Source organism: Anneissia japonica, unplaced genomic scaffold (genome assembly GCF_011630105.1).
Source record: "Anneissia japonica isolate Jap-2015-1 unplaced genomic scaffold, ASM1163010v1 scaffold287777_len348014_cov174, whole genome shotgun sequence".
Classification (NCBI taxonomy): domain Eukaryota; kingdom Metazoa; phylum Echinodermata; class Crinoidea; order Comatulida; family Comatulidae; genus Anneissia; species Anneissia japonica.
This window is the reverse complement of record NW_022745885.1, coordinates 187,573-202,283: the sequence shown is the minus strand read 5'-3', so window position 1 is coordinate 202,283 and position 14,711 is coordinate 187,573. Positions and strand designations below refer to the sequence as shown.

Sequence of the window (14,711 nt, the reverse complement as noted above, 5' to 3'; positions counted from 1 at the left end):
ATACTAAGTACCATGTAATTGTTCCTTATTTTTTGTTCTGTAATTTTGTAAAATTCTATTATAAATAAGTAATTTTTGTTGTAAAAACAAAATTTACAATTCCAACTTTTGGCTGCAATGTCTTAAGTTTTTAATGGTTTGATATGAATAAATACAATTGGATAGTAAGTATACCTTATATTCTTATATCACCTCACCACCCTCATACAATGATGAAGCCCGTCAACATATATGTATGTCAATTGTCATGAAAAGAAATGCAGTACCAAAAACAATGACTGCGTACTAACTAAACCTGTATTGCTCTTAATCATAAAACGTAGTCAGACGGACAGTAAACAACAAATAATATCAACAAAAACATAGAATGCAGATCAGTGTTTTGGTTCTTAATCTGCTGTGTAATGTTTCCCTCAATTTAAATGTGGGAGGCTGTATAGAAATTATCATTCTTGATTATCGGGGTTGCAACAAAGACCCCATCATCATTTTAGACTTCTTTGACGTCACACGGTAGACGGTGATGAGTCACGCGGGATCTGACCAAACATACGTTGAGTCAGCACAGGTTGTATTGGACGTGTATTTTCCATTATTTTTAGCAAGAAAACAATTATTACTCATATATTTTAAATATTACTATGTTTTAATATTACTGATTAATTAATTTTAAGTTAAACAAAATCAATTCACATTCTGACTACGATAGCAATTACTTGCAAGGTGTTTGAAGAGTTTTAACTACTACAGTACGGTCTACAGTATCTGCTTGGCTGAGTCACTGGCTAAGAAGAAGTGACTCAACCAACCAATCAAAACAATGGGCGGAGCCAAATGCGTGAGCTTATATAAAGGTAGAATTTAACTTTTTCCATTCAGTTATCGCTCAGTAGCTTAATGCATTTAGAAGTAACTAATATCAAGTAAGGTGCTTGTTTACAAAACTAACTTGTGCTATATTTCGTGGACTATACTTTATACATTTCATCATGATGAGTTTGAACGAGGAACAGGAGCTGGATCTATCGAGAACTGAACGTTCCATGTCGGTCGGAAGCGATGGACCAAGTACCCCTGGCAGTGTTAGTGATGATTCTTCCGATGGTGAGCAGAAAGACAGCATTCGTGATGCCGTGTCCCAAGTGCTGGAGGGCTACGACTGGAGTTTGGTGACAATGCCAACAAAAAACGGCGGCAAAGATGGAAAATCTAAGCCCCATATTAAACGTCCCATGAACGCATTCATGGTGTGGGCACAAGCAGCCAGAAAACGACTTGCAGACCAGTACCCAAACCTGCATAACGCCGAACTCAGCAAAACTCTTGGACGTCTGTGGAGGTATGTAGACATTTTCATTATCAATATTTCCTGTTTTATTAGTGTACGTACCTGTTGAGCCAAAACCACCTTGGCCTAAATACTTAGGTAAACTTCTGCACCGAGTGATAGAAACAACGTACTTAATATGCGATGTGATTGAATACCTTACAAATACTACAGTATGCAGGTTGAATGGCAAGAAAATAACTTTAATTTATTTAGTTTAAAGTATTTATAAATTCTTGTGTCTTGTATTTTTGATTTTCACTGATCACCATCTATCTTCATAATAATCTAAATCCTGATCAATAAATAGGAAACTGTGCAATAAGATTTCTAAAGGAAATTAAATTAGAAAGCTCATATGAACAGTTGTGCCCATCCCACGTGCGAATGAAATAGTAAAATTAAATTTAATAAAAAATTATTTAATAGCATTAAAATATTTTCAAAAATTAATATTTTTTAGGTGGGGATGGGGAAACCCATTTAAAAACTAGGTTGCCATCATAGTTTTATAAAATATATCTTTGTAATAAAGTGACATAAACTATTCCTTTTGTGTTGCAAAGTTTTGAACTAACATCTCTAGAGGTTGACTTTTTTAAAGAAGGTAATCCTTTGCCTGGAGCAGGATAAACAAACACAAAAGAAAAATCGACCATTTGAGGCCAATAACCAGGGATTGCTAACGTTATGATACTGATGCTTATGATGTCGGTAAAACAAATTAAAGTCAGCTGATATAGATCAACTTGGGTCTATTAAATAAAAGAGCTAATAATAAACATTCAATATTTGAACTGCTAAAATTTAATAAAACATTAAAAGCATTTCTGCTCACAAATTAGAACTGCAATTACTATCACATATATATATATACAGTATACCTGTCTCTTATACACATCTAGATGTGTATAAGAGACAGAACTAAACCTGTATTAACTTATTGTTTTATATACAGTACATGTCTTGTTAAGCTTGATCAATTTCAAATTGAGTCAGTGTTTTAATTTTTTAAAGTTTTGATTAAAAGCAGCACACAAATCTTTCTATTACATTGTTACATTTAACTTATGAACAATTAATATTCTATCTTACAGAATGCTTTCTGATAAGGAAAAGAAACCATTTGTTGGTGAGGCAGATCGTCTACGTTTGGAACACAAAAAGAAGTACCCCGACTACAAGTACCAACCCAGACGCCGAAACAAACCAGTCAAAAATGGTTGCCCATCGGACTCATCCCATCCAGGTCATCTGAATCCTGCTGTATTTAATGGTTTAGTACCGGACACAACAGATGGTATGGAAATGCCATACAGAGGTACTAAGATGCCTCAGAATTCTGCACCAGGACAACACGGACCTCCAACTCCACCAACCACACCGAAAAATGACCCAGATATGCCTCCGATGAAGCGTGCCAAGTACGTATCAAACGTCATAGACTATGTTCCAGATTTAAATGACTTTGTTGAGCGTAGCGAGCTTTCCATGTATCTTCCTGGTCAAGCAAATGCCATGCCAAGTACAAACGTCAATTCAAATCTGCCTGCTGTATCCAAGGAAACACCGCCCCCTTACAGTTCCACCGCCTACACAGTTCTCACCAGTACTAATGTTTCAACGAGACAGACACAACCCTGGATGAGCAGGAACCAAGACTCTAGCTCGCCGCTTAATCTAAGCAGTCCCAACCAACAAATGAAAAGCCCGCACCACGAGATGGTCAATACCAACCAAGCAACGTACGAGAACTTGAACTCGCCAGAGCATCAACAGCAAGCATACGACTTTACACTTCAAACGACCAATCAGAACCAGTTTCAAGACTATCCATCATCAAACTACAGCTATGAACAAAGCAGTCCCCAACATGGTAACTTCTACCCAACACATACCTCACAGACGACACCTTTACCCAGTATGTTCCAGTTCCAAAGGTCGCAGCGGTACATGGAAGTCGCTGATGCAAACTCCGTAATGCCAATCCTTCAGGACAGATCTTGGGAAAACTATGCAGCGATGGCGCGGTCATAACCGCCCAGCCATGTTAAAGAACTTTTGCCGCTTATCTTGTAATTATGTATATATTATAAACATCTGTATAAAAGTTTTTAATATAAGTAAAAATGTTTTTCATATGTAAATATTTATACATAAATTTGCAAAGAGCAAGGGAGGGGAAAAAAAATTAATTAAATACTATAATAGGATACAGTATTATTGCAACAATTTTGTATGAGATCAACGGATGATTCCTAATACTTTTTGATTTTAAGCAATCATAATTGATATCACCTTGATTTACAGTTAATTAGTAGCCTCAAGTCGGGTTTCTAAAATACTATGCACATTTTGAATTGACCAAATATATAGCTTATTGATATCAAAGGGCTGTTAAAGTATGTAGATACATTCAAATGCCTATGTAGTATAACATATTTTTACAAGCATTGCTAATATGAGGTTTCTACTTGTGACTGCATTGAGGTCAACATTTTTTGTGATGTTGGTACTGGGTAACATTTAAGCTACAGTAGTTGGGGGTTGTCTTGGTTTTATGCGTAATTTGTGGCTACTTTTAAAGTGTAAATTACTTATATTACCAAGAGATCCTACTACAACACAAAATATTGTATTGAGGAAGTTTAACAGCAGTTGGGTTAGATAGGTTAAATTTGGTGTAAATGGAACTTGACAGATTGTTGATGCTGGAAAGGGAACTTGGAACACCTGGGCAGTTGTACAGCAATTTCTGGTAGCTTGCTGAGATATTAACCAGGTGGGCTTATCCAAAAGCACACACCAAAATCTCTTTAAGTTCTTCCATAACCTAACCTTTTAAACAATATTCGATTCCAATTGTTATCTCTAAATAATTAATATCTTATGCAAAATTGTCTTCCATAATAAGGTGATTGCTATTTTTGTAAAATTTTAAATTATTTTATAAGATCCATAATTTATGCAAACTTTTAAATGTTTATATAAAAGGTGTAAACGGTTAGAAATACTTGTTTTATACTTTTAAATAGTTTTTCATAAATAAATATAGAAAAAAATATCATGATTAACTCATATTTTTGTAGGGGTTATAGATAGGCATTCCACATTTTAACATTCGCATTTATATAATTTGATGTACATTCTCACATCTTAACGAATAACCCCAAACTTGTGACCAATAAACATTTTATACAGAGGATTTTAAGTAAGTTTATATAACATTTTGTCTAGTTTATGACTACTGTAAATAAAACCTGTTTTGTTGTGTTTTATAAGATTTTTTAGAAAAGTTTGAATATGTTATATTGTGTCAGATATTATGCAAGTTTGATGTCATATGTGTGGCATTTACGGAAAGTGTATCATACAGCTACAGTTACACAAATATAATTTATAAAAATAAGAATAATTATTGTGTTTAATGATTCTTTTGACAATGTCTCAAGATTGCATATTACTTGTGATGATGATGTTGATGACTGAAGTGAAATAAGCATTTGGAGTGTTGAGCAATTTGTGTTGGCTACCAGAAGTGTGCTGATTCTACTCAATGTCGCAGTTAAGATGACTGTCGCTACAAGATGCATCACATTCACAATGTTAATTAATTTACAGTACGTTAAATGCAATGCCATTTAACAATATAATTATCATATACACATTACACAACTAAATTTATATTCCAACAAGAAACAAGTTTGTAGTTCATTATTTTATTGTTCAAAAACACAGGTATGTTAGACAACAGAAACTGAAGGAAATCATCAGTGATGTACAGTACAGTATAATGTATTGTATATTTTGTAATATACCAAAATGTCAAGATACAGTACAGTAATACATTCATTTAATTTGATTTACTTGATAAAAAGCAACATTAATCAATATCATCTTTATTGCAACTTAAAAGTTAAAATATGCATATGAAAACCAGACATAAAAAAACATCGAAGAATCATTCAGTAATTTAAAAAGGATTTTTACCAAGGATTTAAGTAAAAAACACAAATACAAACAGTTCTACCATAAAAAATACAATAATAATTACAAAAACAAACTAAAACGACAGTCAGCCAGTTAGCTTGAAGCATCTAAAAATACAATGAAAACAATGATTCATGTCAAAACAGTCAAAAAAGAAAAAAAAAAAAACACTAAAAAGTTAGTACGTAAATACAATAACAAACATTTGTCAACATAAGCTTATCAACCCAGGAGGGCATAAACAATTAATTAAAATTGTGACAGTACACTGGAGCTATAAATAAATATAAATTAATGATATAAATTTTTTTATATAAATGATTCAAGCAAAAAGTAACTCGTTAAATGTTTAAATTGTCAAATTATTTATACTGTACTTATAAGTTTGATTCTGAAAGGCAAGTTCATAAAACAACAGTCAATTTGCAGAAAAATATATGAAATTATATAAAATGTGAAAAATTAAAAAAGATCTTATCTCAACACCAAATACAAACTTCACACAGAAAGGCACTTATTATATGCAGTAGAATGTTATTACTGTACAATTATACTATATAAAAATCATTACCAATATTTAACTATAAAAATTAAAATACTGTACACATAGAATAATAATTAATAAAAAGTTAAATTATTAAGTAATCTTATAATTAATATATAGTGAAACAAAACAATTTCCTCATGTTATGGAGCACTGCTTGATGGAAGAGATGCTTGCTTTTCACTCCCAGGGACCTATCAAAAAAGAAAAAAAGAAAACAGGATATTTTCTCACGGCCAAAAACCACAGTTCATAATGCAAATCTTTATCTGATTAAAACTCTGTGCAAAGTTTTTGAGGTTCTGCGAGATTGCATCCTTAGTTTGTAAAGCATTTTTTCGTCTACATCCTGATTGTGTACTTATACTGGCTGGTGTGAAAGGAAATCAAAAATAATGAAGGACCGATTCCGCTAAAGCCACAGAACGTGGACGTTGTTGCGAAGGGCTTGCCGGACGATGTTGTAAGTGTACGTAAACATGCGTGTTCGTGGGACATGTACATTTGTGGAATAAACGTGGACTCCTGGGCCTGTTCTGAATGATACTCAAGAATAACGTGAGGCTTAGGAAAACATATTTTCATATGCAGAGATCGAACTGATAGTCATCAGAAAGGAAAGCAAGCACCTTAACCAACCTGCCATTTATCTATCATTTTATTTCAAATTGAAAATGGCTGACTAATCAATTATTAAAGAGCCCTCATACATAATAACAATGATAATATCACTAATAACAATATCAATAATAATAATAATAATAATAATAATAATAATAATTGTATCTGTGATGAAATCTTAAAAACAGTTCACGCACTCAATGTAAACATTACATAGTTCATTCGTTATGCTTTCAACTTCTTATGAGAAAATGTTCCCACTTTTGTGTTGGTTCACTGATCTGTGGTTTCCTGAGGCACAATTTTGTAGTTTTAAGTTAAATAAAAAAAAAATATTTTGAATGAAGCATGTTCTAGTTAAAATTTTCAATTTAAATCTTTTAACCAGACCATTTATACAAAGTAAAAGCAATTCAAACATTTATTGTTAATAGTATATCTGGAATAATATTGTTTATTTGGTCAACATAGAAATATCATGATATACAACTGTGAAAAGAGGAAATAACATAATGAATCTAAACACGCGCATGAATGGATGGTAGCAATTGAAATCATGCATGGCAAATCACCAAAGAAAAGTCTAAAAAAAATGCTAAATCTCACTTCCGAAAGGATTTTAAGCTATCATAAAAAAGACTACTGCCTACTCATACAGAAAGGGAGGTCGGCACTCATTGATTTGTAGTTTATGTTTTTGGATCATCCTATTTTTTTTCTTTTACTAGTCACGCTCTGATTATTGCTATTTAAAAAAAAAAAGTGATATTGAGAGAGATACGAAAGGAGGAATAGAGAGTAGGTATACCTGCAAGAACAGAATCCGCAAGAACACTAGCCATTCCTTTAAATCTCAAATCTATGACTTGCAATTTTGAACTATTGGCTGCACAAGATTTTAATATGAAATAAACTACTCTTATATTTACTATAGTTAGGATAGGTAAAGGTGTATCTAGGTTTCCACCATAGGTCAGAGGTCAACATCTGGTGAACTTCAGATGTTACTTAAAAGTTTGCTTAGGCTGATCATGAGCTGATCCACTAAATGTGGCATTCTGTTCACAGCCTACAGGCTTCTGCAAACTCCAAACTTGTAGACTAGAAAGAGCCAAGACACCATTAGGGCAAAGTGTGGCAATCTCATACAATTCCATGTAAGAATCCAGTTAAATACATCCAACATATGGGTGCAGTTTTCATGGGAAAACCTTGGTTCCTATTTTAATAAAAGACTGGAAACTGCTGATTGTAATTATCATTATAAGGTGTATATCACTGGTGTATTTGTTAAAGATGTACTATGAGTCATGAGTTGAAAAAATGTTAACATTAATCCTACATTTAAATTGCATAATTTGTATATTTAAATAAATTTAAAATTTGAATTTACAAAAAAAGAAAAAATTAAAATTTGAATTTACAAAAAAAAAAAAAAAAAAAAAAAAAAATCCCTGTCAATTTCCGGAAAGTTAAATATCTTTTCTGCAAATTACAAAGTGTAATGTTACTAAGCTGGTAATTGTGAAGGAGTTAATCTAAATCCAAAGTTGGTTTTGTTTACTCAGCTTTTACAATATTAAATTATTACAGTTGAGAAACTTTGCGGTTAAAATACCTGCCTTTCAATTACAAGTTCCTGGGTTCAATTCCTGTCAAAAAATCAGTATTCATTTTTATGAATACCTCAATTCCCTAACCATTATAATGAAACACAAACAAACAAAATGAATCGAACAAATATGAACGTAGCTTTATAGGTAATAATTTAATAGGTAAACATTACATAATAATCATAAACAATCATAAACAAATTTTTATTATCAAATTATTAATTTTTCAAAATGGTTTTCTTTCACTCTAATTTTTCTTTTTAAGATATAACACTTACTAATGACAAGATAAAACTTTGTAAAGCATAAAAAGTATAGTTGTTTTAACTGTGAGAAAGAAATCTTGTTGTTTGTAGGATTTGAACAATGACCTCCCTAAGTGGAAGGCAGGCACCTACCAACATATCACAACCCTATTCCAAGGTTTCATTGAAGTATTTCTAAATACAACAAGAGGCTCAACATTGAAACTACTGTAGGTCTTTAAGAACTTTGGAAACTTCTGGGTTTCTCAGCCTTGACATTTAAGTAACACTATTTTGTGAATACATTAAAAGTCCTGACACTGTGTGACCGTTACCACCTTTCCCTTAAGAAAGCACATGGATAGCAGGGGAAAAAATATGCAAAGAATTTTGTGTACAACTGTATTTATGTATCAGCAAATCTCTACTTGAATTTTGAAAACAGAAATGTGCTTAAAGCATCGTTAAATTTAGAATGTTGTGGGAATATTTAGGGTGAGTATTACAAACAATTTTGTTCAAAAGAAATTTTTTTTAATTATTATTATTATGAATAATTTAATTACACAGTTGGTAAATAAATTAAGAAAGCCCCATCATCAAAAATTAAACATTAAATAGCTCAATTAAAATGATCAAATAAGTTAATAAATTACAATTAGACACACATCAAAACTTTAATGTTCTCCATCATTAAAACAAATCAACTTATACAGGTTTAAAGATATTTATCTTTAACTGATAAACTTATTTAACTAACTTTGTGAAGGAATATTTTCTTGTTTTTACTTACAATTAAAAACTAATAACAAACAAGTAAGTAATTCATATTATCGTACTGTATATTAGCTTTATAGACAGAGAGTTTGAATGTTTTTTCTTCTATAGAATATTTGGCTAATGTTAGAATATTTTATTAATTAGTTAACATGATTGCATTCTATATAGAAGGCATTTTTACTTGAGATTTTATGAGTTCTGTTACGGCAAGTTCTCAATTATAGGAGCTTCAAAGTACTGGAAAATTGAGCGGTGAAAATGGTTCCTCTGCATTTATCTTTCATTTCTTGTTACTGTTAGGATATTTTATGTTGTCATTCCATTTCTTGAGTTCACTTTAGAAGCATCATCATTTTGTATTAAGTGCTTTATAACTTTATTATTATTTAAATGTATTGCAAATTCCACATATGGCTTTAGCAATAAATATATAAATGCTAAAAAGAAATGGTTTGTAAGAGTATTTCATTAAATGCACATACAATATTGTTTCAGTGGCAGGTTGAAGGCCCCCTGGGTCCCCTAAATTTTTCAAAATTATAAAAAAAAATTGAGAATAAAAGAAACTTATATTCCAATTTCAGTATGAGAGTGCCATATCCAGCCATCTAGTGATGGTATAATCATAAACTTATGGATCCCTCCATCTGTGACAGTCACTCCCTGGGCCCGCTCTATTTTAAATTCCTGGATCTGCCACTATGTTTCCTATCATCATATTCTAAATGTTAGCATAATGTTGTTGGGCAACCTACGGTAATATGCACTGAATAAAGATTTGACTGAAAAATACAATATATTGATTATTTATGAATAACATAAATAACACACACTTTACCTACGCACTCAATTTCCCAAGGTCCCCACTTGTCTATATGGGACAACCGCTTTAGAAACTATTCTTAGGGAAATATTGATAACTTGTTTCGCTCTTTATAATATAAAGTTGATAAATGGGGTGTAAAAGGGTTCTGCCATTCCATTTTCATGCATTATTCTTTGCCGTTTTTCCTCAAAAGGTGGGCAACAATGCGCCAACAAAGGACGTATAACGTTATTTGTATTAACCTTGAATGAAGGCACGATGGAGCGTGGAATTGCTTTCAGCAATGAACAAACAGATTTCAGAGCCTCCTGATTTTTCATTCACTCGTCAGTTGACGTTTAAAATAAATGCTAAAATTCCACTCAGCAATGCAAACAGAAATTGTAACTAAATAAATTTTTGTTTTGTCCAGTAACCATAGAGGGGTGTCCGCATGGCCTAATTGGTTAGTATAACCATTAAGGTATGGTAACTCCATTCAATGTTACAATGACGAGAATAAATTGAACGTGATAGACGTCCCTTTCAAGGGCACAGGACCGTGCGTGTTTACTGTTTTTAATATCAATTAAACACTAAAAGAAAATCACTCAGTCGATTTTGTTTTTTTCTTCGTCCGTTGATTAATGATATTGAATATTGTAGTCAATCACATGGATAATTTCAAAAACCATGAGAAAGTTATGTTATTAGGAAGGGATTAGCTAGCACCAACGATATTGCTCTATGGTGGATGGGTCCGACCTAATTTGTTTCCACTACCCTTTCTTAAATATCATTCTTACATTCTGTCTGGGAAAACGGTTTTTATAGTTACACTTTAATCTACCCATTCAATCAATCAATCAATCAATCAATCAATCAATCCAAAAGGATTTACATAGCACCAATATCCATGGCAGGATGCATGTTCAGTGGCGCTATGCCAATGGCATGTCTCTTAAGTGCACAATTAACTAACATTATTGTCCCAATCATTTTTTTTTTTTAAATTGCACATTGTTTCCAAAATTTAAAGTATGTTACAGTAGGCATACGGGTGATTCTCATTTAACAGGGGAAGATGAAGACTCCTTTGGGGAGGCCAACTGCCGGGGTGACTATCTCGGTCAGGGATAATAAATTGAAGGGGTCAAACAGAATGTAAAACTAAATCTCTTTATAAAAAATTATTTTCTTCCAAACAGGAGCTTGCTCTTTCATACACACCGCAGCTCACGCATTTGGCGTGGTGAAACTCACGCACTCTAGGTGTCCCATGCTCTCATGCTTAAGCACCAAAATCTCACGCATAAATGTATTGCCTATTAGACAAATTATGTATAATTTGTAGCTCTGTCGCTAAATATTTATCATGTACTGTACTTAAAATAGGATTGGTTTTGTTATTACACATAAAAAAATGGTGCACTACACCAGGGTTAAGTTGGGCTGGCTTTCTGTTTTAAATAAAAATCTCAACCAATCAAATAGAGCTGCCTACAATTATATCGCGGGCCAGGCAATACATTGCATGTGTAACAGTTTTTTGAAAGAATAAATCATGTCCGACACAAATTTCTCAGAGAATCTTACAATCAAGTTGGCAACAGCCAACAAACCAGCTCTGCCAGCCGCCATGCACACAGCACGTCAGTGGGAGTTACGTGAACGACACAAACATGCATCCTCCAGAAAAAATGTAGATTCTTAACAGATTTTCAGTTGTAAAAATACACTAACGTGGCAAAGAATGCATTTCCGGGTAACAAGGCAAAAATACATTTCAGGAGGGGGAGGTGGGGGTGCGGTGGGGGAGGACATTCCCGGGCACCCCCTGGGGTGGGGTTTGTCTAACTTGACATGTATACTCTTTCCGACAGAGGGCTAATGGCACCATTGTATTAAACTAAAAGTGAATGAGTATAAAGTGTACTGGTGAATAAAGCGATAAACCTATTTTTGGCTCATAGCACCCACACACCTTCCGTTATCAACCTATGTTAGTAATCATGTCTACTTTCGTAACATGGCTCAACCCCTTGAACTGATGCCAGCATGCGAACAACAAGTGGTCAAGCTTGAGAACTCTGATTAAAGTAGAAAGTTGAAGCCCATAGTTCAAGGCTTGGATACCAAGAGGATATGATAGAAATCTGTTGTCTGCAAGTCACAATCTATTTTGAATCCGATCTAGAGACACACGTACTTGGATTGCCATGGTGACATTGATGAACGGCGGTGCCTCAAACAAGCAGCGAAAAGGTCAATTAAAAATAGTGTATGTCAAATAATTGCAGGAAATGTATATATATATACATATAATTGATTTGGTTTCAGTTCCATTGTCGAAATTCTCCTAAGGCCTTGGTTTGTAAGGTATAAAAAAAGAGCGAGTTCAACCCCAATAGAACTGTTCACTAACATTGGGATGCTCTACAGTAATTTATATCTATGTGGATAGCAGACTCCCTTGCATTTCCAGCCATGCCAACATTAATGTAAAATATACACTTCAGTTATTTAAAAGAATCATACTTATATTTAATTTAAAAAATAATTTGAAATCTTTTTTCAGACCTTTACTACAAAAATCCTTTATTTTTCTGCCAGAAATTAAAGGGTATATTGTTATGACACTTTTTTTTTTTTATTTTTTTATAAGAACACATTTTATAAGAGTGGTGAGGCTGAAATTGCTTTAAATATGAGAACAGAATAAGAACAAATTAAGGCTGAGGTAAAATATCAAATGAGGTTCTAAAAAAAAAAAATAGAAAAACCCACAAATCTGATCTACACATTTGCAGTATGTGTGACTTTGTAATATCCTATATAAAACAATACTTTTATGTCTTTGATAATTGTGGAATTGGGAAAAATTTTACTGGTTCTTATAAATAATTAATTGATAAGGATTTTTTTTTTTCATTTTGTATGTTAGTTAAAACCTAAAATCTTGTATCATTATATTTCCAAGTATACTAGATATATATGGCAGTATATGTTTAAAATATGCTCTAGAAGCACTCAGCTGATTTGATTAATAGATCCTTTTTGTATGGGCGGCCATTTGGGCCAATACTCTCTACTGCCTCTATTATACTGGAGTGTTCGAGATTATGAAAAACTTGTTTAATTAAAAACTTGTTTGACATTTCCCTCAGCCTCAATTGTTCTTATGTTCTTATTTTTTGAGCAAAATCAGCCTGAGTGAAAAAAGTATAGTATTCCCAAATGACTTTTGGTAAATATTTTAATATAAAATTTAATTTCTCCTCTCATAAGTATAACAACAGTAGGCCCATATGATTGGCACAATCATGTTTTTAGGCTATGTGACTTCATTGGAGGATGTTTTTAACATTCCAATTGTTATTTAAAAGATGATACAGTAACTTTTTTTTTATATTTTCTGGTTGATTTTAAAATTTATGTGGCAGTTAATTCTTAGGATAGTTTATATAAATGATTTTTGGAAAATTATATATTTTTTGTATATTACAATTGGCATAATATCATATTTTAGGACATGGGTGGGCAAAGTGCAGTCCGCATGCAACCCGACAGCGATTTTTTTTTTTTGCGGCCCACAAAAATGAATTACAAACCCTATGTGTGCGGACCGCCAACCATCTTTGGCAAAAAAACACTTGGTTTTTACAGCTGAAACTGATCATCTGTATTTTTATGTTCACCCCTGTTTTAGTGTTTTTTGGGGGTAAATTTTTTCCCTGAAAGAGTTATTTTTCTCTGATGTTCAGCTCCAACTAGCAACCCACACCTCAGGGTATAAGTTCACTATCCATTTTTATCTACATAGAGCTAAAGTGCTCTATTTTCAAGTTAGTTGGCAGCTAGGCACAAGCTGTCAAAACAGGCATTTGAAGGTCATGGGTGCCTGGCAAATAACTATTATTCCTGCAAACGTGGGATTGCAATTCATATTTAGGCCTACATGTAATTTCAAATAACGATTAACCCTCCACACCCACATAAAAAAAACAAACAAAAAAACCCACAAATTATGTACATACAGTATAAATGTACATTAACAACCAGGTATGCATGAATATTTAACAGATACAGTACTTGTTTAAGTTAAAGCTGGTTAAAGCATGGTTAAATGTATTACATTTGTGGTATAATCTGGATTATGTATTATTAAGTGAATGGAGTATATACAGAGTTCCCACCATGATTGGGGCTGAGGTAAGAAATATGGCACCTGTTGATGGCCGGAAATGGCACTCTCAGACTTAAATTTGAAAACAAAAAATGATTTTTCTCCATTTTTTAAAATAATTTTGGAAAAAATTGGGAGGGGGGGAAGGGGAGGGTGCCCAAGCAACCTTGAATCCACCACTAGTAGTCCTTTAATAGATGTGGTCCTATTTTCACTGGATTAACTTAACTGGATTAAAATCAAATACAACACTTACCTAGGTCCCTGGGAATCTAATAATAATAATAAACACGTTGACATTGAACTTTTAATTAGCGTTACGTTATTATGTTCTTCACTTTACAACACAGTAATTAGGTATTTTTAAATTTATTTCTTTTCCTGAAAAAGGTGCACCTTCTATATTTGTGGCAGCATTGTGGGAGATTTAGAAATTCAAAATAGAGGGAGTTCACGGATGGCCTTTTACAGGTGGAGGTTATATACTGTACCACCTCAGCCTCACCATGGTAGAAAATTATGATCATGGGATCTCTGGATGGCCAGAAATTGCACTCCGAGAATAATAATATAAATTAATATAGCTTTTTCTTTTTTTTA

General features: G+C 32.9%; 1 protein-coding gene and 1 long non-coding RNA gene across 2 annotated transcripts in view; one reads left to right on the top strand and one right to left on the bottom strand.

The window, feature by feature from the left end:
- The first annotated feature begins 865 nt into the window (after positions 1 to 865).
- On the top strand, positions 866 to 4,742 carry LOC117120074 (transcription factor Sox-9-B-like). Its single transcript, XM_033265079.1, has 2 exons — positions 866 to 1,339; positions 2,425 to 4,742. Exons 1-2 carry the CDS (start codon positions 990 to 992, stop codon positions 3,362 to 3,364), a joined length of 1,290 nt encoding a protein of 429 aa, XP_033120970.1. The 5' UTR covers positions 866 to 989; the 3' UTR covers positions 3,365 to 4,742.
- A 288-nt stretch (positions 4,743 to 5,030) lies between these two features.
- LOC117120071 overlaps positions 5,031 to 14,711 on the bottom strand; it is a 104,477-nt gene continuing 94,796 nt past the window's right edge. Inside the window, exon 5 of the long non-coding RNA XR_004447287.1 lies at positions 5,031 to 6,055. This is a non-coding gene — a long non-coding RNA (uncharacterized LOC117120071). The remainder of the gene's footprint in view (positions 6,056 to 14,711) is intronic.